The sequence below is a fragment of the Pangasianodon hypophthalmus genome, chromosome 14 (genome assembly GCF_027358585.1).
Source record: "Pangasianodon hypophthalmus isolate fPanHyp1 chromosome 14, fPanHyp1.pri, whole genome shotgun sequence".
NCBI lineage: Eukaryota > Metazoa > Chordata > Actinopteri > Siluriformes > Pangasiidae > Pangasianodon > Pangasianodon hypophthalmus.
Genome location: NC_069723.1, coordinates 24,728,552 through 24,754,693, shown reverse-complemented (window position 1 = coordinate 24,754,693; position 26,142 = coordinate 24,728,552). Strand labels below are relative to the sequence as shown.

General features: G+C 43.4%; 1 protein-coding gene across 4 annotated transcripts in view; it reads right to left on the bottom strand.

Moving 5' to 3' along the window:
* Window positions 1-1,530: 1,530 nt before the first annotated feature.
* The window catches only part of fam110b (family with sequence similarity 110 member B), a 43,920-nt gene continuing 19,308 nt past the window's right edge, over window positions 1,531-26,142 (bottom strand). For all 4 annotated transcript variants that reach the window (XM_034310896.2, XM_026935108.3, XM_053239603.1 and 1 more), the window contains 2 exons: window positions 18,398-18,496; window positions 1,531-3,876 (listed from right to left, as the gene is read on the bottom strand). In XM_034310896.2, the coding sequence (XP_034166787.2) occupies window positions 2,531-3,619 (1,089 nt within the window). In that variant the 5' untranslated portion in view covers window positions 3,620-3,876; window positions 18,398-18,496 and the 3' untranslated portion in view covers window positions 1,531-2,530. The remainder of the gene's footprint in view (window positions 3,877-18,397; window positions 18,497-26,142) is intronic.

Genomic DNA, 26,142 nt, shown 5'->3' with positions numbered 1-26,142 from the left:
CAGAATGTGCTCAGAATCTTATCGCGGATTTGTTAAGTGACGTATGAAGATCGTGTCCAGAAGAGGCATCTGATCTGGAAATGATTTCCAAAACAGTGGGAAACAGCTAGCTAATGATGTTAAAGAGGAAACCTTAACTGCTTAGTCGTGTGTTCACGCTGGGTTTTACGTCACTACTTTATTGTTAGCTAGTCACCCAGCGCTAGGAGTTAATCCCCAAGGAAAATCAACTACTTCCAGGGTCACTTCAGCGTTTTTTTGTCCTAAAGCTAGCTAACCACCCGAGTTAAATATTCTGTAACTAGCTGGACTTTAACAGTAGAAGCTAGCTAATGAAAGCAGCGCTCAAAAGCGATCTCCCATTACAAAACATCCAGAAATGAATTTATAGGAATCCTCTCGTATGAAAGAATCGCATTACTAAACTGATAAGTCACTGAGATTGATCCATCCTGAACTACTGCCGATCTGAGGAATTTTCTGACTCTCATGACAACTTAGTTTGCATAAATTTAAATTTAAAAATAAACATAAATTTGTTGGCCCCTCGGTAAAAAAGAAAGAAAGAAAGAAAGAAAGAAAAAGAAAAGCTTAGAGTTTAATCTCATGGAAAATATGAGAGAGATCTAACTTTTAATCGAGGTTAATTAATTCCAAGAAAATACAAAATACATCACTCATCATTGCGTCTTTGTCTATTTATTATTATTAAAAAAAAACCTTAAACATTTCCCAGTCATTTATTTCCTTAAGCACATTTCACACCTTCAGAAATTTTAGCCATTAGCATGAATTTGAATCCTGAATTTAACTAGTTCTAATGTTCTTACTGCAAATCTACCAGGCACAAATCAGTTTCTCATTTAGTTTCACTAAACACTCTTCTGAGTTTCGTAAAGCAATTTTTACGCGATTTGTACGTTTAAACGCAACAAAAGAAGAAAGTTACTGGTTCATGAATTTTGGTGTCTGCTAAACTACAAACATCACAGAGGATAGTCTGGCTTTTTTTTTTTTTTTTATTAATTGAATAAGTTAGCTTGTAAAAACTGACCTAATTTCTTTTTCCTGAATCGCAACACGCAGTGATGTGGAAACTGCGACGAATCGGAGCAAAATATAGAACAGTGCAGCTCAAAACTATAGAACAACTCCGTTAATATCACGCTGAGCGAAAATAAAGATGTGTACCGCAACAAGAGAACGCCAGGAGCGCAAACACGATATTAGCTTGTCGTACGTTGAGGTTAAATGAGGTTAGCTAGCTACCACTGACTAGCCTGGTTACTCTTTTACAGCATATTGAAACTTTCACTTAGCCACTGTGCTAGCTAATAACATTTAGGATTTGTCTGTCGGTGTGTAACAACATCGTTAGCTATAAATTAAAGCTGCTGGTGGCCAGTTAGCATCATTTCAGCCATTTAGCACTAGTGTGATGAAAACTGTATTGGAGTTTTCACAAGGAGATCATTAGAAAGAAGAAAAAAAAAAAACCACCACTGTACAAATGTGACTGAAGGCAAAAGATGGCAAATTAGCCATTTATTGAAATAATTAAAAATAACTAACGGAAACAAGTCTTTAAGGAACAACTCCAGGTGGAATATACCTAATATTTAATGTTGTTATAAAGAACAGTGATGTACAGAGTCGATCATGGACACAGACTGGTGATGCGAACCGAAAAAAAAAAAAAAACGAGAGAAAGACCAAAGCAAGAGCTACGGGATGGAAACAGCATAGCAGGATCTTCATCACACAACACCAGGGGTTGTTTTTTTTTGTTTTGTTTTACTTGTTTTACTTTTTTTTATTTTCTTTTGACAAGGAATTCAAAATTATATACATCATCTTACAGAATTTACACTGATCAAAACAATAAGTACCTTCGTAACAAGAGCATTGTGGACGACGAACAGAAACAGAAGTAACTACACCATGATGTGGTGCGTAACCATCCCGATGGAAGCCATTATTTTTGAAAAGAAGTTGTTTTCTGGTCAGACATGCTTCTGCAACACTGATTCTCTCTCTCACACACACACACACACTGATATACACACATTTAAAAAAGGAAAGAGAGAAAACTAAGGAAGGAAAGACATCTAAAGACACTGATGCTCTGCATTCATTCCCGTATGGCTTCCTGGCTCAGTGCGCCCAAACACAGACGGAAAACAAAGATCGAAACCCAGCTAGCTGACGTACAGAGGCGGAAAGAACAGAACGATAAACCACTCGATGCTGGAGCTGTTCGGGAAAACGGCCACCTTTTGACAGACATGTGACGAGCCGGAGGCCGTGGGTATGTGTGTGAGGAAGTCATGCACAATCTGAAGACATGGAAAGCGGCTAAAAAAGAAAAAAAAAAGAAAAAAAAAGCTGTAAACCTATAAAGAAATACAAACAGCTTTATTTTCGTCAGTCAATCCTTCAAGATAAAGACAGTGCACTTGATCGTCGAGTAAATACCGAGTCAGAAGTGAGATACGCGAGAGGCTGTAGCTTGTTCATGATCTCTGAAACCTCAAACGTGCGAGACTTTCTGAGATTCTCGCGCCTGCTTGATGCTGTAGAGCCACTTGATGACGCGAGCGTTGCGCTCGACAGCAGAGATCCCGTAGGGGACGCGCTCCTCCTCATCCTCGTCTTCGTTGGAAAGGTCGTCGTTGTCGTCGGTGTGTCGCGAGCGGCCGCAGTCCGAGCTGATCATGCTGGCGCTACGGAAGTTCAGTGATACGATATCAGAGCTGGCGCGTCCGAAGCCTTCGACGAAACCCTCGAGCTCGTCAGGTTCCAGGCCGCAGTAGTTGAAGAACCTCTCGGCATCTGCGCCGGACCGAGCCAAGCGGTCGCTCAAGTCCGATTTGGAGCGATGCAGCGAGGGCCGACGAGCTTCTAGTTCCGTTTCAGCGGGACATTTTGTGTTGTCAGAGATTCCTAAAGCCTTTGCACTTGGTTTTGGGGGCAGTGGAGGAGCCGAGCTGCTGCTGCTGCTGCGTCCCGAACGGAACGGCTTCCCGTTACACAGCCGCCGGATGTCCGAGGAGCTCTGAGAGGCATGGAGCGGTAAACGATCGCTCTCGGCCCCGTGGTTCTCCATAAGTCCACGACTTAGGTTCAGGTTCTGTGGGCTTTTCCGGCCCTGAAAGGCTGCAGCCGGGACATTTAGGGACTCGGGAAAGGAGCGATGCCCGGATTCTGGAGCCCAGCTCCTGGCCACTGAGCTTTTAGCAGGTCCTTCTGCAGAAGACGAGCTGTTGAGCAGGTTCTTCAGGATCTCCAGGTTGAGATTTTCACGCTTGGTGCTGGCGCAGGTGTCTGACTTGGCGTTATTATTGGAGGCTTTGAGAGCAGAACTCACCCCCGGGCTCCGTTTTGCGAGCACCTGCGGCTTCACCGGTTCCTGCTTTGCGTTGATCACTTCCTGGCTCTTGACGTACTTGGCTTTGTCAGCCTCAAGTCGCTCCACAGCACTCAGGCGCTTTGGGTTGGGTTCGGCCGCTCGTCTGAAATATTCGGGACCTTTGTTTAGGATTCGGAGGGGTACGGCCGATGCCACGGCGCCACCAGCGCCCAGCGCCTTGCTATCTGGCGGCAGCGTCTCGGTGGGCATCTCCGCTGGGCTCCGGGAGGCCGCCGTGGTGTTTTCGGCTCTGGACTCCGGCAAGGGACACACACATCCAGCCGGGTAAGCGGAGTGTGTGTGAGCGCCGTCTCAGCAGCTGGGCTTCATGCTCTGAGATCTATCAGCCTCCTCCCCCCCTCGACGATAAATAAATAAATCCAGCGCACACGGGATACAGGGGGGTAGACGGGCACCAGGCAGCTGGAGGCCTCCTCTTTATGTTATAGCTGCTCCTTTTGTTAGACCTGAAACATAAAGGACCAATCAGATTAAAGGAGCACGTGACATCACAACAGGAGGCACAATCATCTATACGCAATTAGAGGAATTTATAATCTTTGTAATCTGTTTAATTTAACTCGCATTTGGATTCGCTCGAACCACAACAAAAACTGTACAACTGTTTAACCGATGATGAATCAAATGACGATTCACTCAAGAGTTATTCAAAAAGAATTTATGGAAATGCGAAAATTTCTAACGTTTCGCTTTCATCGGTGCGTGGAAAGTCTGGAAGAAGAGATCATCGCAGTCCACATTTCCAGTTTGAACACTTTGCACTATTTATTTCTGGTGAATCAAATGAATCAAACCTCATATCGTTTGATTCGCTTTAAAGGGGAGTTCAAAGAATCAAAGCACCAAAATGATTCATAAATGTTCAGTTTATCATCATTTCGAGACTATTCTCCTGAGCTGGGGAGGCCTGCGTGCCACGAGAGGGTACTTTAGTTGACACTTTTTCCTTTTTTTAAGCTCTAGCTACTTTAAATTTAGACTTTTTATAGATTGCAATTGTTCGAAATTGTTACGTCGTTTTTCCAGAGCAACTCAAGATGTATTTCTGAGCTGAGGTTTCTTTTCTTTTCTTTTTTAAACAAACAACTTTTTACGTGTTACGCAGCCTGTCGTCACTTTTGGGTTTTGTTTTTTTTTTTTCGTGTGTGTGTGTGTGTGTGTGTGTGAGACGACATCTAATCATCTAAATAATCATGTCTTTAAAACAAACAAACTTCCCCCATTTTCTACGTTAGAGGTTTTTGTGTTACATAAAGTTTTATTTATTTTTTCCCCCTCAAATCATTTTATTTTATTTTAAGATTATACAAATTACACAGTTAATAGTACATTACACAAATACTAAACCCTAACAACACTGACTGTACACACACTCAGACTAACGGACGAAGATATACACAAAAAAAAAAAAAGCAGACAGATATAGATCATCATCATCATCATCATACAATAACAATGAAATATTAATGATCGTATGGACTTTATGATGGACTTTAAATAAATGTTTTATTTATCCCTCATTGTCTCACACTCTTCGCTTCACCTCATGCATTACACTTGTGCATGAACAAAAAAAAAAAAAAAAGAAAAAGAAAAAGAAAAAGCTGAGTCAGCAGTACTACAATGCGAGATGGCACTCGGGTCCCTGCCAAGAACCTCCAGGGCTGTTTAACAGCGAAGGAGAAAAGAAAAGAAAATAGCGGAAATAAAAATCCCAGCGTCGTAAATAAAATCACAGCAGCGGGATGAGAGAGGACGGAGTGTGTGTGTGTTTGTGGCCCGGTGACGGAGCCGGAAATTACTGTGACAAAGCATTTTTATGGCACGAGGTTCTTCTTTATGGCAAGTTTATGAAGTTTTCAATCATGCGGCTGTGGAGAAAAATGAAAACCATCAACAGAGAGATGAGAGGAGAACAGGACGGGAGCTCAGAGCTTTTATCAGCATAAAGATCTTATTATTATTCCATAAGATAAGATACGGATTCTACTTTAGCACTGAATATAAATATAAAGGTAAAATGTGTGGATATTTTTAGGTTGCGTGATTAAACCGTTTTTCACCTGGCAGACACGAAGCTTTCATAAATGTTTTTAATTTGCGTTTGTTGACTTTTGCACTCGTTTTCCTCTTAGGATTTCTAGCTGTAAGTTTCATCTCCTACCTCATCTGTTTACAAAAAATATTTGTGCAAAAAATATTTAGCTAGATAAACGTAAATTAAAAAAAAAAACAGCTAGCTAGAGAACTAGCTAATATTACTGATGCTTATGCTATTGACGGCTACATGCAGGATATTCTGCAATTCTTCAAACTTCAACAAAGCTACACTATTGTGTATATTTTCATAATTAAGCATTTCATTGTAGTTAAATTTGCTACTGATAAAATCTGTGTACCTACATTCACACTAGTGAGCGACAAAGCAACATTTAAATGGCGGTTTTCTCAATTCTGCGATAAAGCAAAATTTCCAAAATTCCATAAGCTCGAACGATTCCTCGGATTAATCCCAAGGCACGTGTGGTCCGACTTTTCTTCAGTTCCCCGCTCGCAACCTGTAATAAGTTCCCATTCACTGTCTGACGCACAAAAACGGAACAACAACTTATAATCGTGGCTTCACACGGATATCCTGTCGTTATATACAACCTCTCGTTAAACGTATAGCGACGTTAGGAAGAAAAATAAAGCTTACAAGGAAGTAACAGAGTGCCTCTGGTGAGTGTATGTCGCTAGTACAGCTAGCTTGCTTTGCTAATCTGTTGCTAATCCAGATGTAGAAAGCTAGCACAAAGCCTAGCATGTTATATTCGTATACAAACATATACACAGAGTATATAAACATAACTACTACTATTTCTCAAAACAAAAACGCAGGACTAGCAAGCTGGCTTTACATTTGGTCTTGAGTATTTTGTCCCTTTTCTTTTCTTTTTTTTTAATTTAAAGTAATTTCTAGCATGAACATAAACATCTAGAGAACCAAGAAAAAAAGCTTTTAGTGTAGTGTTATTATATAATACAAATTATACGTATAATGAAGAGCACTTGTAGCTCCTCGGATGGTCGAAACATCACACTGATAACTTCATCAGAGCTTTAAGAGCATGACTGCGTCGTTCGCTTTATATTCTGTTAACAGTTCTGCAAGTTTACGAAGGACAAAATTGAGCCGTTTCCTGGATCAGTAAACATCCTGCATTATAACTAGCTATGCTAATTCAAATCACTGCTATTCAAATCACTGTCTGGCTCCGTACCGAATTACAATCACGTTAGCGTTAGCGTCCCTGGTGAAGCACTGACACTGAAACTTTATTACATTCTTTAGCTAGTTAGGTAAAGTTCTGTACGGTCAGTATTGTTTTGCGTATTTTATTCAAACGTAAATATTTTAATTAAATCTCCCACCCAAAAGCCTGTAACATCACCAGATCTACCAGTTCTGCCCAGCATAATGTTGTCATGGTGACAGAATGTCCCGCCCCCAAAAACCACTAACATTATCAGCAAAACAACAGCAAAACTGTTTCAGTTCCAACACAGAGGAGCGGCGATGTTAGGAGCTTTCCGGGCGGGACATTTCGTCGTCACGACAACGAAATGTCCCGCTGAAAAGCCACAGACCTCGGGTCGGTTCCAATCCTGAGAAACGGTGATGTTTGGGTGGGACATCACGTTGTCATGGTGACAAAATATCCCACCTAAAAGCTACTGACATCACCTGGTGGGCTGGTCATTTCGTCACCATGACAACGTTAAATTAGAGCTGCTCATGTTGTCGTGGTGATAAAATGAACATCCTATAATAAAACCCCTAAAATCACCAGTTCTCGGTGTTTTAGCAGTCAAGAACCAATGGCGTTTGAGCACGTCATTTTGTTGCCATGACAACTTTAAATAAGTAGCGCTAAGGTGTCATGGTGACAACGTTCCCCATCCTTTCTTCTTGTTGGAAACAAACCAGTTTTGCTGGTCTGGAACCTGCGATTTTAAGTTCTTTTGGGCGGGACATTTTGTCGCCATGACAACATGAGCCAATCTGGTTACTTTAATTTAATGTTGTCATAGCAACAAAATATCCCACCCAAAAGCTACAGACATCACTGACAAACCCGACAAAATCGCGCTGGTTCCAACTCAGAGAAGCTGCGAGGTCAGAGGCTTCTGGGCGGGACATTTTGTCGCCATGACAACCCGAATCAACACCTGGTGTAAAACTGTTACAGACTACGTTAAGTTTTTTTTTCGTTTTGAGATTTACGGTTACTCGGTTTATACGAGCGACTAAACCGTAATCACGAGGTGCAGAGAGAATGTTTTGGGTTTCTCATCAGGGCCGGTGCTTGTTATTAGAGTTTCAGGGCAAAGGCTGTAAACAGTTACACGGGCTACGAGCCGCTGGGATCCGGCGTAATTAGAAAGCAGAGACGGGGCTAAAACCGGGGTCGCGGACACAGTAATGACAATAATCACACACACACACACACACACACACACACACACACACACGCACACACACACGCACAATGCGGCCTGGTTTTAATCCTCCCTACACACTCCCCCTCCCCCTTACAGAGCAGAGCGCTGATCCAGCGTCGGGCTCCGAGCCAACACCCCTCTCATCTCGTTTCACACAGACTCCACGAGACAGACGCAATTCCCACAGGTATCTTCACACACACACACACACACACACACACACACCAGTCTGGGGTGAAACGTCATTTTACCGCACAGAGAATCAATAACACCGATATGAGACCATACAGCTCAAACCCACACCCAGGCATTACAAGCTCGTATTAAACCTCTCTCACACACACACACACACACACACACACACATCTCCATTTTAGAGCCGTAGATAGCTGATGATGTCATTCTATCCACAGCGATGTGAGGTTGCTTGGCTGTTCCTCTATCTTCATGCTGTAAAATAAACAGTTGTGTGCACACGGAAAGTAAACAATAACAACAAAACTATTTAAGCCTCATAACAAGACTTAGGAACGTCACTGGAGTTAGCATGTGTACGTGTTTTTTTTGGGTTTTTTTGTGACAGTAAAAAGCCAGTTCTTGCTACAAAAACATGTTTTTATGAAGGTTAAAAAAAAAAACTTCAGTAGCTTGTTCCAGTCCACTAATTTGATTGGTCGAGCCACGTTGCTAGAGCGCTTATATTTAGTATAACCACACCAGGAAGTTTCAGTGTGTGTGTGTGTGTGTGTGTGTGTGTGTGTGTGTCGCTCTGCTCGTCTGTGTTCGCTACGTAAAAATTCTCATTTCAGCAACAGTCCCACTGAAACCGTTACTACAGTAGAGTTAGCGACATCATCAGCGGACACAGCGAACGATACATTTTTCACGAATATAACTTCTGACTTACGATATGAAAACTCGTCAGATGAAGATGAAAAGCAAGAAGGGAAGGGAATTTCACCGGAAGCGCCTTTAACGGAAATGTGACAAATCACCGTGAGCTAGCTAGCATCAGTGGGCCATCAGTGAACGTGGCTTCTTCAGAATCTATCTCCGCTAACGGAGCAATAATGAACTAATTATATGGCCATATTGTGTCTGAACTGTCAGTTACTCGATATTAATTTCTTATAAAACCGTTGTATAAAAGTAACATCTTACTCGCAATTGTGTATATTTTTTTATTAACTACAAGAAAGAGACTCAGGGTGGTAACAGTAACGCTGCTCTGTCCTGGATTGTTTTCCTATAACAGCATCTCCCAAAGTGTTTTACTTACAGGGCTAATGATGGCTACGACAAGGCTAAAACTGCTAAAATGCTAATGCTAACATGGAGCTATTTAAGTCAAGCTAGCTTTATCTGTGCTACGTGAAATTTTACTCTTGCTAATTAGCACCAGATTAGGCTTTTTAACTGAAACATTCACACCAACTAAACCGTTACTGATCTTATCTGACAAAAGAAGAAACAGTCCAGTTAAGCCCATCTGTTAACTGTGTGTGTGTGCGTGTGTGTGTGTGTGTGTTCACTGAACGTATTCTTCGAGTACAGCTGAGACTTTCATATTAGCACAGAAATGAGAGACAGATGTTAGCCGGTGCGTTAATCCGGTTCAGGGAAAAGTCACTCTGAGACGGTGAATAAAATCCCAGTGGTGTCAAAGGCCAAAGGGGTAATGAGTGGAGTATAAGCAGAAAGACGAGAAAAAAAGGTGGAAGGATAGACGGATAGCCATCTGAATAGTTTTTCATATAGACAGACAGAAAGACTGATACAGGCAGATGAGATAGAAAGATGAGACAAAAAGAGAGAGAGACACATTACAGAAAGAGAGACTGGTGGCTGTTTTAACAGTCTGTAATATACAGACAGACTGAGAGAGACAGACAGGCAGACTGAGGCAGAGAGACAGGCAGGCAGACTGAGGCAGAGAGAGACAGGCAGACTGAGACAGAGAGACAGACAGGCAGACAGAAAAAGAGAGACAGGCAGACTGAGGCAGAGAGACAGGCAGGCAGACTGAGGCAGAGAGACAGGCAGGCAGACTGAGGCAGAGAGACAGACAGGCAGACAGAAAAAGAGAGACAGGCAGACTGAGGCAGAGAGAGACAGACAGGCAGACCGAGGCAGAGAGAGACAGACAGGCAGACCGAGGCAGAGATACAGACAGGCAGACTGAGGCAGAGAGACAGACAGGCAGACTGAGGCAGAGAGACAGGCAGACTGAGGCAGAGAGAGACAGACAGGCATACTGAGGCAGAGAGACAGGCAGACTGAGGCAGAGAGAGACAGAGAGGCAGACTGAGGCAGAGAGAGACAGAGAGGCAGAGAGAGACAGAGAGGCAGACTGAGGCAGAGAGAGACAGAGAGGCAGACTGAGGCAGAGAGAGACAGAGAGGCAGAGAGAGACAGACAGGCAGACTGAGGCAGAGAGAGAGAGACAGGCAGAGGCAGAGAGACAGGCAGGCAGACAGAAAAAGAGAGACAGGCAGACTGAGGCAGAGAGAGAGAGAGACAGGCAGAGGCAGAGAGACAGGCAGGCAGACAGAAAAAGAGAGACAGGCAGACTGAGGCAGAGAGAGACAGACAGGCAGACGGAGGCAGAGATACAGACAGGCAGACTGAGGCAGAGAGAGACAGACAGGCAGACTGAGGGAGAGAGAGAAAGACAGGCAGACTGAGGGAGAGAGAGAGAGAGACAGGCAGACTGAGGCAGAGAGAGAGAGACAGGCAGACTGAGGCAGAGAGACAGACAGGCAGATTGAGGCAGAGAGAGAGAGAGACAGGCAGACTGAGGCAGAGAGAGAGAGAGACAGGCAGACTGAGGCAGAGAGACAGACAGGCAGACTGAGGCAGAGAGACAGGCAGGCAGACTGAGGCAGAGAGACAGGCAGACGGAGACAGAGAGAGACAGAGAGGCAGACTGAGGCAGAGAGAGAAAGAGAGGCAGAGAGAGAGAGAGACAGGCAGACTGAGGCAGAGAGAGAGAGAGAGAAAGAGAGACAGGCAGTGGCAGAGAGACAGGCAGGCAGACAGAAAAAGAGAGACAGGCAGACTGAGGCAGAGAGAGAGAGAGACAGGCAGACTGAGGCAGAGAGAGAGACAGGCAGACTGAGGCAGAGAGTCAGACAGGCAGACTGAGAGACAGACAGGAGTGAGAGATAGACATCCAGACAAAGCTAGAAAGACGAGACAAAAAAAAGAGAGACATTACAGAACGAGGGACAGGTGTCCATTTTAACAGTCTGTAATATACAGACAGACAGACATGAGGGGATATGAGACAGGCAGACTGAGAGACTGAGAGACAGACAGGAGTGAGAGAGAGACATACAGACAGACAGGTGAAAAGACAGACAGATCGAAGAGGAGACAGACGGAAGTGAGACAGATGGGAGTGAGACAGACAGAGAGACAGGCAGGTGGAGAAACAGAGAGACAGAGAAAGGCAGGTAAAGAGACATTCAGGCTGAGACACAGACAGGTGAGGAGAAAAACAGAGAGACAGACAGACAGGTGAGGAGACAGACAGGAGGGGCAACAGAGAGAAAGACAGGTGAGAAGACAGACAGGAGGGGTGACAGAGAGACAGACAGGTGAGAAGACAGACAGACAGACAGACAGACAGGAGGGGCCACAGAGAGACAGACAGGTGAGGAGACAGACAGGTGAGGAGACAGAGAGACAGACAGGTGAGGAGACAGAGAGACAGACAGGTGAGGAGACAGACAGGAGGGGTGACAGAGAGACAGACAGGTGAGGAGACAGAGAGACAGACAGGTGAGGAGACAGAGAGACAGACAGGTGAGGAGACAGAGAGACAGACAGACAGACAGGCAGGTGAGGAGACAGAGACAGACAGAGAGACAGACAGGTGAGGAGACAGACAGACAGACAGACAGGTGAGGAGACAGAGAGACAGACAGACAGGTGAGGAGACAGAGAGACAGACAGAGAGACAGACAGACAGACAGACAGGTGAGGAGACAGAGAGACAGACAGACAGACAGGTGAGGAGACAGAGAGACAGACAGACAGGTGAGGAGACAGAGAGACAGACAGAGAGACAGACAGACAGGTGAGGAGACAGAGAGACAGACAGGTGAGGAGACAGAGAGACAGACAGACAGACAGACAGACAGGTGAGGAGACAGAGAGACAGACAGGTGAGGAGACAGAGAGACAGACAGACAGGTGAGGAGACAGAGAGACAGACAGAGAGACAGGCAGGTGAGGAGACAGAGACAGACAGACAGACAGACAGGTGAGGAGACAGAGAGACAGACAGAGAGACAGGCAGGTGAGGAGACAGAGACAGACAGACAGACAGAAATACAGGCTGACGCAGAGACAGATGGTAGTGAGACAGACAGAGAGACAAACAGATCCTGTCTGAATGCTCCAAAATCACTCTCTCTCCAAATAGCAGGTAGCTAACTTTAGTTAGCATGTTGGCTAAATCCTGAAATGGTGCCTCAGTAGCTCGGACTTTAGCACATAGATAATATATTATGGGGAAATGAATCAAATATAGATCTTTTTGTGCTAGCAGTGCGGCTAGCCGGAGCTAGCAGTGCGACTAGCCGATGCTAGCAGTGCGAGACGAACAGCTCAACTGAAAAGTATGTTAGCAAGAACGAAAGGTCAATTTTGTGGCTTCACTTCTCCACAGCTCAGCTTTTCATCCCCACACACACACACACACACACACACACACACACTTCCAGATGATATTCAGTCCCGCAGTGTGTATCGCTTTACCGCTTTGTGTATAAAACAAAGACCGGATCGGGTTTCAGCTAAAATCTCTTTATCACATTGGACCAGATGCTCAACCGCTAATAACTTCTCTCACAGCTCACGCCGCGTGAGACACACAGGACGAGCGCTAACCAAAAAATATAAATAAATAAATAAAAAAGTAGGAGAAATGAAGAATGAAATGTATAAAAAGTGTATAAAAACAATGAAACTAATTGACCTGTTAGCATAAGCATTCATGAGCCATGTTTATATTAGCCGTTACTAGCAGTATCATCATTAGCTATCTCAGTGTAGATGTTATTAGCCATCGTTAGCTGGCTAATGTCTTTATTAGCATGGCTAATAATGGATAGCGATAACATAGCCACGTCATTAGCCATGCTAATAAAGACATTAGCCGTTATCCTAATCCAGTATTAGCCATGGTAATAGTTCTTCATCATTAGCTGTATTGTTATTAGCTGTGTTATTATTAGCGACGTCATTTGCCATATCATTATTAGCCGTGTTATTAGCCTTCATAAGGCAAATTATTCATCATTAGCTTTGTCATTATTAGTTACAGCCATTATTAGCCAAGTTGTTATTATCAGCTACTAGCTAATGTTATTATCAGCTACATCAATGCTAGCTATTATCTAAAAGGTTCTTAATCATTAGCCACAACTTTATTAGCCATGTTATATTAGCTATATTGTGATTAGCCACTATCAAGTTATTTATCATTAGCTATTTTATCATTAGCCATTCTGAGCCATATTATAGAGAATATCCATGAATAGCCATGCTAATCATGATTAGCCATGTTGTCAAAACTATTAGCTAGCTTAAATATCAGTAATCATGTTATCATTAGCCATCATCATTAGTAATTAGCGACCAGGAAACATGATCTACTCATTAATATTAACCAATATTAGCCAAGTTAGTCATAACATTGACTAGCCATTATTAGCATCTCTGTCATCATTAGCTATTATGCTATTATAGCCATTATTAGCCATGTTATCATAACTGTTATTAGCCACTGATTAGCATCCAGTGTACATGCTCCTCCTTAACATTAATATTTACATTGTCATTAGCCATTATTAGCCGTTTTATCCTTTCTATTGCTAGCCAAGTAATTTTTCAGTATCTAGGTCATCACTAGCCATCATAACCATGTTGTTACTAGCTAGGTTATTAGCTAGGCATATAATTAGCCACGTTATCATATCATTAGCCAATGGTTATTTAATATTCAATAGCTATTCATATTTGTAGTAGCTATTATTATTAGCCAAGTTTTCAGTGTCGCCCTGTGACCCAGTTTCTCATCACTCATGTACGATCCCGTTACATGGCGAGTTAGCATGATTCGGCATATTAGCATCATCTACACAGTAGACCGTCATGCTACGAGTCATCATTAGCCGAGTTAACGTTCAGTGCCCGGGGTATCATGTGCATTAATAGCCAGCCATTGCTGACCGTGTCCTCATAATTAGCATAGATATTCATGTTATTCACTGTTAAGCATTGTTAGCTATCATTAGTTATCGTTAACCGTGTCATTATTAGCCACTACGATTAGCCATGTCAATGTAGCAATTGTTAGCGTAATCATTTGACAGAGATTGATATCCGTGTTGTTCTAGACATCGTTAGCCGTTCGTAGCAAAGTTTTTCATTCTCCATGTGTCCATGTGTTGTTTAGACATTTGTTATCAGCTAATTATTAGCAAAACTATTCAACATCCATGTTGTTGTTGTTGTTGTTGTTGTTGTTGTTGTATCTGATTAGCCATTATTAGCTAGATTATTTATCGTTAGCCATGTTATCATTTTGGACGAAGTCTTTCAGGTAAAGTGTGAAGAAATAATAAAAATGGCTGACATTTAATGGAAAATTACAGAAAACAAATAAAGGACATGCTAAGGAAAAAAATAAATAAATAAATAAATAAATAACTTTTTATTTTAGGCCATCTTTTAAAGCAGCATGTTCTTTAACTGAAGTTTAATTTTATTTTAAAGGTTTTAGTGAAAACATTCAGAAAAATCTGATGTAGTTTTGTGGCTTTAATGTAATAGATAGATACTTTACTGGAAAATTGTGAATAATTATTAATGGAATTTTTTATTTATTTATTTTTATTCTTTAAGCATATTAGTTTTAATTTTTGCGGTGTAATACAGTAACCTGTCCGAGATCAGTAATTACTACAGAAATTAAAAAAAAAAAAAAAATATATATATATATATATATATATATATATATATATATATATATATATATATAAAATCAGCTAGTTTTAATAGCTGCAATCATTTTTAATTCTGCATGTTTTTCTTTTCCTGTAAATTTTTAATTTTAGTGGATCATATCGACCCCGATTCATCCAGCAGCAGCGTGACGTTCCACTAGTCACAGAAACGTGGAGAACAAGCTACTCGTACCAAACCAGCACACATGCTTAGCTTAGCACCGAGCAAGCCTAGCATACGCATCCAGCTAGCAGTAGCAGTAGCTACAGCTAGCTCATGCTAGCTTCAAGCTAATGCATAAGTACTTCATAGTACCGTGTACTAGTACCCAGCTAGCTAAATACTCCAGTCATGCCACTACAAACGATTGCAAAGCTGCACGTTTTTGTCATTTTGATCGTATAACGATTAAAACTGGTTTATTTAGTGTTTTAAACCATATTCGACAAAACAATCTGCTAAGAAAGAAGGCAATATTTGCTAAAATAGAAGCTAAAAATGATCCAGAGAGAGACAGAGAGCCAGGGATGTGCGTTTAGGCAATAAATACATACATACATACATACATACATACATAAATAAATAAAATAAAATAATGCATGTGTTGTCTGTACAAATATAAATATTGCCTAGGAATTCATTTACGATTTTTTTTGTAGTGATTGTAGCGAATTCTTAGCAAATTCTTATCAACGTACGTTGCAGTAAAGTAGCACAATGCACAGTGAATCTCAGATATAAATATAAATATAAATATAAATATAATGTTTAAACACAGAAAATCATTTTTAATACTTGTGTATTTTTGCGGTTTAAGTTCCTAATGTTCGAGAGCGTTCGCTTTGTTTTTCAGATCGTCACGGTGACGATGTGTTTCAGCTTTGGACTCGGACGCCGCGTTTATGGAGCATCGGAATGTTATCATCTTGCTGCTCCACTTCAGAATAGTCACCAGCTGATGGAAACTCGACCGCACACATTTTCTTTTTCTGGAAATTCGCCGAACATTTGGACGGAATCGTAGCCCACATCGGCGTAAGTTAGTGCTGGTTTTAATTATGGAGATTCAGAGCAGGAAGCCATATCCAGTTCCCCAAAGCCTCCTTAGAGACATCCAAAACACACACACACACACACACACACACACACACACACACACAGTGTCGTAATGCTCCCTCAGCACACCTCCTGAAGAGAACCCGAATAAAGCACTACGCATCTGTCTGACATTTTTGCTGCAGTCTTGCCTCGCTGCTGCAGGTTGTAGCTTCCTCAAACTAGACGTCGATTATGGAAAAAAAACAACAAAAAGGGCTGCTTTATTACTCGAAGCTTCTGTTAGGGGCAGACACACCTCGTTATTACACAGCCTGGGATCCTATTTGGCAACACGCAAACGAGCTGGTTACAGTCCCAGAGCTGCTCTGATTCTGTTTCATCACAGCAAATTACTTCTAACTGTATTACAGACATCTCTATAAGTTAAATAGTTTGAGACCCGAGGCTCGGTGTTAAATTAATTAACTCTCAGTTTTGACTGACAGCAAGGAGGCGTGGCCTCTGTCTGTCTCAGCGAAGGAGGCGTGGCCTCTGTCTGTCTCAGCGAAGGAGGCGTGGCCTCTGTCTGTCTCAGCGAAGGACGCGTGGCCTCAGTCTCAGTGAAGGAGGCGTGGCCTCAGTCTGTCTCAGTGAAGGAGGTGTGGCCTTAGTATGTCTCAGTGAAGGAGGCGTGGCCTCAGTATGTCTCAGTATGTCTCAGTGAAGGAGGCATGGCCTCAGTATGTCTCTGTATGTCTCAGTGAAGGAGGCGTGGCCTCAGTATGTCTCTGTATGTCTCAGTGAAGGAGGCGTGGCCTCAGTATGTCTCAGTATGTCTCAGTGAAGGAGGCATGGCCTCAGTATGTCTCAGTGAAGGAGGCGTGGCCTCAGTATGTCTCAGTGAAGGAGGCGTGGCCTCAGTATGTCTCAGTATGTCTCAGTGAAGGAGGCGTGGCCTCAGTATGTCTCAGTGAAGGAGGCGTGGCCTCAGTATGTCTCAGTATGTCTCAGTGAAGGAGGCGTGGCCCCTGTAGCTGTCAGATCCAGTGGTGTAGACGTGGTCTCTGTCTGTCTCAGTGAAGGAGACGTGGTCTCTGTCTCAGCGAAGGAGGCGTGGTCTCTGTCTCAGCGAAGGAGGCGTGGTCTCTGTAGGTGTCAGGTTTAGTGAAGGAGGCGTGGCCTGTTTGTCTCAGTGTAGGAGGCGTGGCCTCTGTCTCAGCGAGGGAGGCGTGGTCTCTGTAGGTGTCAGGTCTAGTGAAGGAGGCATGGCCTCTGTCTATCTGAGGTGTGGCCTCAGTATGTCTCACTGAGGCCACGCCTCCTTCACCATGTCTCAGTATGTCTCAGTGAAGGAGGCGTGGCCTCTGTCTGTCTCCGTAAAGGAGGCGTGGCCTCTGTTGGTGTCAGGTCCAGCGAAGGAGGCGTGGCCTCTGTTTGTCTCAGCAAAGGAGGCGTGGCCTCTGTCTGTCTCAGTGAAGGAGGCGTGGTCTCTGTAGGTGTCAGGTTTAGTGAAGGAGGCGTGGCCTCTCTTTGTCTCAGTGTAGGAGGCGTGGTCTCTCTCTCAGTGAGGGAGGCGTGGTCTCTGTATATGTCAGGTCCAGTGAAGGAGGCGTGGCCTCTGTCTGTCTCAGTGAAGGAGGCGTGGCCTCTGTGAGGAAGGTGTGGCCTACTTAGTGCTCAAGGCTTGTGATGTAAAGATTGTGATGAAGGCCACGCCTCCTTCACAAGGCTTAAAGCTAAAACTTTTCCCTAAAGGAATTACACTATCATATTAAAGCACTTCTAAATCGCATCGTACTGAAGCGCGTCCTGTGTGTTCGGTCCTTCCAGCCTTCCTTTATTCTTCTCGCTGGTAAAACTGCAACCCTGAGGGGTTTCTTGACCCAGTCCTAGTGTCGATAATAAGATGATTAGTGAAGACGTTAAACAGACTTGCTGCCCAAACGACTGTTTAGGGAGCGTTTCATCTCAGCTTTGGAGAACAGATCAAAGGGAACTTTCCAGACTGCACAGGAAATGACACAGAGAGCACTGATCCTGCAATCATCAACTCTTTCCCGCAGGTAACTCCGAGACTTCTTTACAGAACAGCACGTTCTCTCACATGCTCACGGAACACCACACTGTTTTCGCTTTTACGCATTTCGGAAATTCTAACGTCAAATCAAGCGTAAACGCTTTCGTGTTCGCATCAGATCCTGCTCTGATGACTATTTTGAAGAGGATCAAGCTGACATCAACCAAAACACACACACACACACACACACAATCATGAAGACCTGAAACATGCACCCTGTTTAGGTTTCTTTAAATATGTTCTCTTTTACATATTCTTTTAAGGAGTTCACATGGTGTATTCCAGCTTCCTGTTCAGTACATGTTGGATCTCAGAACACAGGAAAGTGTGTGTTATGGTGTAAAACTCACCTGTGTGTGTTTCTCAGGTGTTGTCCGGCTCCGGGTTACCTTCTGCGTCTCCTTTCTCCTCCAGCGGCTGCAGACTCTCAGTCGGCGTGGGAGTGATGCCTATAACAGAACAACAGCAGTGAGACCAAACGGTGGCTGTTTACATGACGATAAACTGGTAGCTGGAGGCCTCGCTTGCTCGTTAGCTAGATTAGCTTTTGTAGCTTCAGTGCAAAACTAAAAAAGCAAACTTTACACACCAAGCATGTCTTGACTGATTGCATCTAGCTGATGCGGACATTCCAGACTATTAAAACTGCGCTTATGGGAAGAATATATGCTCAAAATAGTTCTATGTTGAAAAAAATATATATATAATTACCATAAAAATACTGAAGAACAGCTATCAACTGTCCCAGCTGTCCTGACTGTCCCAATATCCAAACAATACTAGTGAACAGTCCCAACAAGGAGAACAATATGGCTGTCTCTGATGATGCAAACAGTGAACCATCCTGATTAGAAGACCAATGCAGTTGTTCCAGATGATGCAAAACACCCTAACTGTTCCACCAAATGATGCAAAACAGCATATCGTCCTGACAAGGAGGAGATCAATATGGCCGTCCCAGACAATCCTAACCATCCTGACTAGCAGATCCATGTGGCTGTTCCAGATGATGCAAACCACCCTGACTGTTCCAAATGATGCGAACAGTGAAACGTCCCAACAAGTAGAAGATACAGCTGTTCCAAACAGCTGATGATGCAAACAGTGAACCTTCACAACAAAGAGGAGATCAGTACAGTAGAGTAGTTCCAAATGACTCGAACAGGAAATCATCCTGAGTAGAAGATTCATACGGCTGTTCCAGATGACGCGAACAGCAAACTGTCCTGACCTGCTGTGGTGGCTTTGGGGCTGCAGTTGCCACGAGCACCTTCATACTCAGGACTCCATCAGTGGACGGTGGATAGATTTTAACTAACCGGACTTCTTGGGAAAACTGTTACGAATTTACTGGTTGCACATTTGCACTATTTGTCCATATAGTACACAATAATAGAAGGGATTTATTTATAATCATACTATCCGTGTAACCCAGATGAGGATGGGTTCTCTTTTGAGCCCGGTTCCTCTCAAGGTTTCTTCCTCATGTCGTCTCAGGGATTTTTTCCCTCATCACCGTCACCTCTGGCTCACTCAATGGACAATGTCCATTGTTAAAAGCGCTATACAAATAAAACTGAATTGAACTGACTAGGAGGAGATTGGTACAACTTTTCCAGATGACGCAAAGAGCAAACCGTCCTGACAAGATGATGGATACAGCTGTTCTGGATCATGTGAACAGCAAACGATCAGGACGAGGAGGAGATAGATATGGCTGTCCCGGATGACATGAACAGAAAACCATCCCCACTCTTCCAAATGATGCAAACAGCGAACCATCGCAACAGGAAGAAGAAGAGTACGACTGTTCCAGATGATCCAAACAGCCATCCCAACAAAAAGCATACTGTCCTGACAAGATCGGTATGGCCTGACAAGAAAGTGGCAGATATGGGAACTTCAACCATCTCGACAAGATGGCGTGAGCAGTGAACCATCCTGACGAGGAGCTCAATACAGTTGTTCCAGATGATGCAAACTTCATGCTCAACAGGTACAAAGAACTGGAAGTTGAGATCAGCTGCGTGTGGAACGCTTGGATGCGAGTTGCGCCAGTCATAGTGCAAGCATTAAGAACAAGAAGGAAAGGATTTTTTGAGGACAACCTTCAGATGTTCATCAACCAGCCATGTGCAGAAGATCACACTCATTCTCAGAAAGGTGCTGGGAAGAGCTGCTCTGGTGATTTGGTGACAATAATCCAAAAGGATTTTTAACAACATATTAACATCTGATGCCGTTATATATTCAATCTGTAGTAATTCAGTCTGACCCATAATTAACACTTTTAATTTTTTTGGACCTGTAGATAAACCCAGCGCTAATCACGTCTTAGGCATAACCATAATCATTAACAACAAAATCAAGGAAACCCTACAGGAGAAGAAGAAAAAACATCTGAACACTGAACCAATTAACCACTAGCTTCCTAATGCTGCGTAAATCTGCTGTGGGACACGAGTTCCCGAGCTTTGTGTACAGAGAGAACGGTGGTTTTGTTCTCAGCCTCCAGCTCAGTTCTTTATAATAATTTCTCTGCATGAATGAATCGCTGGAACACGACGCTGCAGTAACAGACGGCGGAGCAGCTCAGCCCCGGAGCATCACGCTTCATCATTTCAGCAGCCGTTTCCAGTCAAATTCATTTCTGTGGTTATTCCATCCATCCAGTCGTTTACAGGAGGATGAAATATCGAGCTTTCAGGATCACAGTACAACACACAAGGCTAAAAATACACAACTACACACACACACACACACACACTCGACAACAATGCGACGTTAAAACTGCAGTGCAATAACAGAAATAAAATGGCCGTGTCGAAGGTGGGATGAAGATCAGCGCTGAAAACAGTCCTTGATTTTCAGTGTAGGTAGAATGATAGCTGTTGCTATAGCGATACTCTAACGAGAATGAGTATATTTCATTGATCTTAAAATTCAATTTTCCCCAAATTAATTTGTACACAACTCAAGCACTACCTTGATGCTAATGTTAGCTAGCCTGCAAATAACATGGGGCGAGCGGTTTTATTAAACAATATAAACAATAAACTATATAATTTTAATATAATAAACAATAATAGCTAGTTTTTAGCCTAATTTTAGTTCATTTCTAATCAAACTTGGTTACTCTTATACATTATAATAGCTAATGTTTGCTAGTTTGCTAACAACCTTGGCTATTAATTTAAACAATAGTTAGCATAATGTTAGCTAGTTTGCAACTGAACCTAGCTAGTTTTAATTACATAATGATTAGCTTACTTTTAATTAGCTTGCAATCAAACTTGGCTACTGATTTATACAATATAATAACCTAATGGTTGCTAGTTTGCTAAAAGATGTTGGCTAGTATAAAAATAAAAAGTGTTCCTGTCCAAGTTGGCTGCTAGCAAGCGAGCTAACTCGTCAAGCATAAACAGTAAACAAACATAAAAGTAAAAGAAAGAGGTAGATGAGCTAATACAGGCTCGGTACGTCGTACATCGCTGTAATTCTCACCGAAAAACTACAACTCGAGTAAAGTATTAACAAGTCAGTCGTTAGAATAAAACACTGTGTGTGTGTGTGTGTGTGAGTGTGTGTGTGTGTGTTTTGTGTCGACGTCTGCAGCAGTGTTAAAACCGTCTCACATGGCGCATCAAAGCCTCGAATTAGCACATGCTTTCGTTAGCCAAGAGTAGCAACACCTCCGCCGCTGAAAGCAGGCTGCAGGAGGCACGTGGGCCGACGCCGGAACCTGGATCATCACACGCTTTCTCGCTTTCTCTCTAACATATTGTTCTGTTGTTCCAGGAGGAAAGAAAGCAGCTCATCTGATTAGCGCAGTTTAAAAATCTATACAGTACGCTAGAGCGAGGTGATGCTAATCGATGGCGGTGATTCGAGTGAAACGCAAGCTAATAAATCACACTCCTGGATGCTGTTTCTGCCACAAACCAGCTTCCTTTACCTCCTCTGGCTGATCGACTGTATTTGTGGAAAAGACGGTGACATAAATAAATAAATGTGTACATTTTATCTTTATCTTTTAATTAGAAATTTAACCGAATACATATACACTCACTGTCCGTTTTAACAGGAACACTTGTACACTTATGCAGTTATCTAATCAGCCAATCATGTGGCAGCAGCACAATACATAAAATCATGCATTTCTCAAAAAAAAAAATGGAATAAAGTGTTGTTTCGTCTTCCCCTGACATATCTGACCTGTCAGTAAATGTTTATAGAGACGTTACGAGGAAAAAAAAAGCTTGGAATAAAATAGCAGAGATCGTTGGTGCCTCTTGTGAGTGTATGTGTAGCTAGTGGACGTAGCCTGCGCCGCTGATCTGCTAATAGCTGATACGACGCCTGGTGCGTAACGTACAACCCATTTTCACACTTTGTTAATGTTAGAATTCATTTTACATTGTAAGTACATACTGTAGTAAACTGTGTGCTGTAGGCTACATTTTGCCCATAACACTCATCACCCACGAGCGACGCCGCCGCCTCTCGCCCCACACCCACGAGTGACGGCAGCAGCACTCGTGCTACACCCACGAGCAATCCACGGCCACGCCCACAAGCGACGGCACTCGTGCCAAGCCTACAAGCGATCTACGGCCACACCCACAAGCGACGGCACTCATGCCACGCCCACGAGTGATCTACGGCCACGCCCACAAGCGACGGCACCTCATGCCACGCCCACGAGGACAGAGGTGGCACTCATGCCAAGCCCACGAGCGATCCATGGCCACACCCACAAGCGACGGCACTCGCCCCACGCCCATGAGCACCCCATGCCCAAGAGCAACGCCGCTGGCACTCGCCCCACACCCACATGTGACCCACGCCCAAGAATGACACTAGCAGCACTCGTCCCACGCCCATGAGTGACGCCGTCGTCTCTTGCTCCACGCCCACGAGCGACTCATGCCCACAAGTGACAGCGGTGGCACTTGTGCCACACCCACAAGGACAGAGACGGCACTCGTGCCACGCCCACAATCGACGGCGGCGGCACTCGTGCCACACCCACAAGGACAGAGGTGGCACTCGTGCCACACCCACAAGCGACGCCATTGGCTTTCGCTCCACGCCCACAAGCGACACCGTAGATACTCGTCCCACACCCATGAGTGATGCCGCCGGCACTCGCTCCACGCCCACTAGCGACAAACTACAAGCGGAACGAGCGACTTGCCAGGCGCTGGTGTGAACGCAGGGTCAGTGTTTAATCCGAATCAGACAGTAGCATTGCGTTACACTCCTAATAAACCTGTCCACTTGTTTCACTGTAGATTCTTTACTTTATCCGATCCGGCGAGGAGGAGAGATAAAAACGTCAACATTTTAATTTTAACCTTTAATTATACACGTGCACATTTGTTTAACTGTAGATTCTTTACCTTCTAAAAGTAACAGATTTAGTTTTTTTCTGTTCTTGTTCAGAGCAGCTGCAGATAGAGAGAGAGAGAGAGAGAGAGAGAGAGTTTTGTATTCAGGAGATCCTTCACTCAGACTCACAGCTTCATTTATTTCTGAGTGAAATCCCACAGGCTTCACCGGCGTTATCGTTCCTAAACAATCGGCGGTCTCGCAGCTCGCTCTCAGCACCGTAACACCGTCCTGTAGTAATAACTTCATCTGCACTCGCAGCCTGGAACAGCAGCAGCCTTTACTATCGTAGCGTTTACACCATGAAACTGCACGACTGAATCCTGCATCCTGATTGGTCGTCAGGTGTTGATTAGTTTTCTAGAACAGCAGCTCTGACAGTAGCGCAGGTTTATATTAATGCCCTCGTTCTATATTAATACGTTATCGTTTCTATAGTAACAGCTGATTCACGTAAAAAACTCTGTTACTCTTTTCTTTCTCTCGTTTTCTTTCTCCGTCTTATTTCTCTCCATTTCCTTTCTTTTTTCACATTTCTTTCTCATTATCTCTCTTTTCTTTCACTTTTTGCTTCTCTTTTTTCTTTACTTTTCTTTCATTCTCTCATTTCTTTCTCTGTTCTTTATCGGTTTTCTTTTTTCTTTCTCTCCATTTTCTCCTTCTCTCTCTCTCTGTTTTTTCCCTTTTCTTCTTTCTTTTTGTTTTCTTTTTCCTTTCTCTTTCACTCTCTTTTTTCCTTTTTTGTTCTTCCCTTCTCTTTTCCTTCTCCATTTTCTTTCTTTCTTTCATTTTCTTTTCTTTCTTTCTTTCCCTCCCTGATAAAGGACTGGGAGTGTAGTCAGTATGGAGATGTAGTTACGCGAGCTGAGAGATTCTCCTCCAAAGTCTCCAAGTGAAAACGTTTTTCCCTCAACACAAGACGCGGCCTGCAAAATCACCCAGGTGTCGATCTGGAGATTAAAATCATCAGACAGCCGAAGAGTTTTTTTAAAAAAAGTTTAAAAAGTAAGTAATTTGGTGTGTAATATAATTTTCTCAGAACAGGAGGGAAAACACGGACGGCCAATCTGGAGGAGAAAAAAAAAAAAATAAAAAATCACAGAAGCTGCAAATAATGGAACGACTCCAGGACACTGATGTAAACTTCATCTCAAGTGAGCGGAGCTGATGAGGAGCTGATGAGGAGCTGATGAGGAGCTGATGAGGAGCTGATGAGGTATGGAGGCGCTATGGAGAGCTGATGAAGATCTGATGAGCTATGGAAGAGCTGATGAGGAGCTGATGAGGTATGTAGGAGCGATGGAAAGCTGATGAGGAGCTGATGAGGATCTGATGAGGAGCTGATGAGGTATGTAGGAGCTATGGAAGAGCTGATGAGCTATGGGAGAGCTGATGAGCTATGGAGGAGTTATGGAGGAGCTGATGATGAGCTATGGAGGAGTTATGGAGGAGCTGATGAGGAGCTATGGAGGAGTTATGGAGGAGCTGATGATGAGCTATGGAGGAGTTATGGAGGAGCTGATGAGGAGCTATGGAGGAGCTGATGAGGAGCTATGGAGGAGTTATGGAGGAGCTGATGAGGAGCTATGGAGGAGTTATGGAGGAGCTGATGAGGAGCTATGGAGGAGTTATGGAGGAGCTGATGAGGAGCTATGGAGGAGTTATGGAGGAGCTGATGAGGAGCTTATTTAACCTCATACAGTGTACATGAAACTGGACTAAACTCTAATTAAGGTCATTTAGTGCAGGAGACAGAGTCCTCAGTGTAACGAGAAGCAAAACATCCATCAGGAGACACACACACTGTCCCTCCCAACACACACACACACACACACACACAGTGCTCCTTCCAACACACACACACACACACACACACACAGTGTTCCTTCCAACATAAACACTGTCTCCACTCATTTAATGAAACTCTGTAATTCTGTTAGGAAAGACATCACTTCATCACACACACACACACACACACACACACTCCCTGTCTTGCACATTGTCTAGCGTCAGCTGATATGCACTCACTCCCTGTCGTCTCCCACCCTCTCTCTCTCTCTGTGTGGGTGTGTGTGTGTGTGTGTGTGTGTGTGAGTGTGCGTGTGTGTGTGTGAGAGAGAGAGAGAGAGAGAGAGAGAGAGAGAGAGAGACATATGGGATGGACAGAGAGGGAATTTTGCTGAATAAGGACTGCAGTAGTGCTGACTGCTACCTCACGCTTTCTAAAGTGTTCATTTTCATGTGACACACACACACACACACACACAGTGTTCCTTCCAACACACACACACACACACACACACTCCAAGGCCAAGAGCTCCTGCACTCAAACCTTCCACAAACACATCAGACTTATACAATAAAAATAAAGAAAGAAGTAATGCAAGAGAAAGACGCTAAAATAAAAAAAAACTATAAACACTATCAGATATTTTCCCCTTTTTTGGTGTTTTTTTTTTTTTTTTTTAAACAAAAACACTTGTGTAAACCGATACACACCGGATGCCAAAAAAAAAAGGGTGGATCAGTGCGGTTAAAAACTGCAGAAATAAATCAAGTGTAACTCCACACACACACACACACACACACACACACACACACACACACACAACAGAACGTGACCTGAAACATCCAACATGCAGATATTTGTGTAATTCAGCCACATTTCTGCTACTTTTCTCTTATATAACACTTTATACAA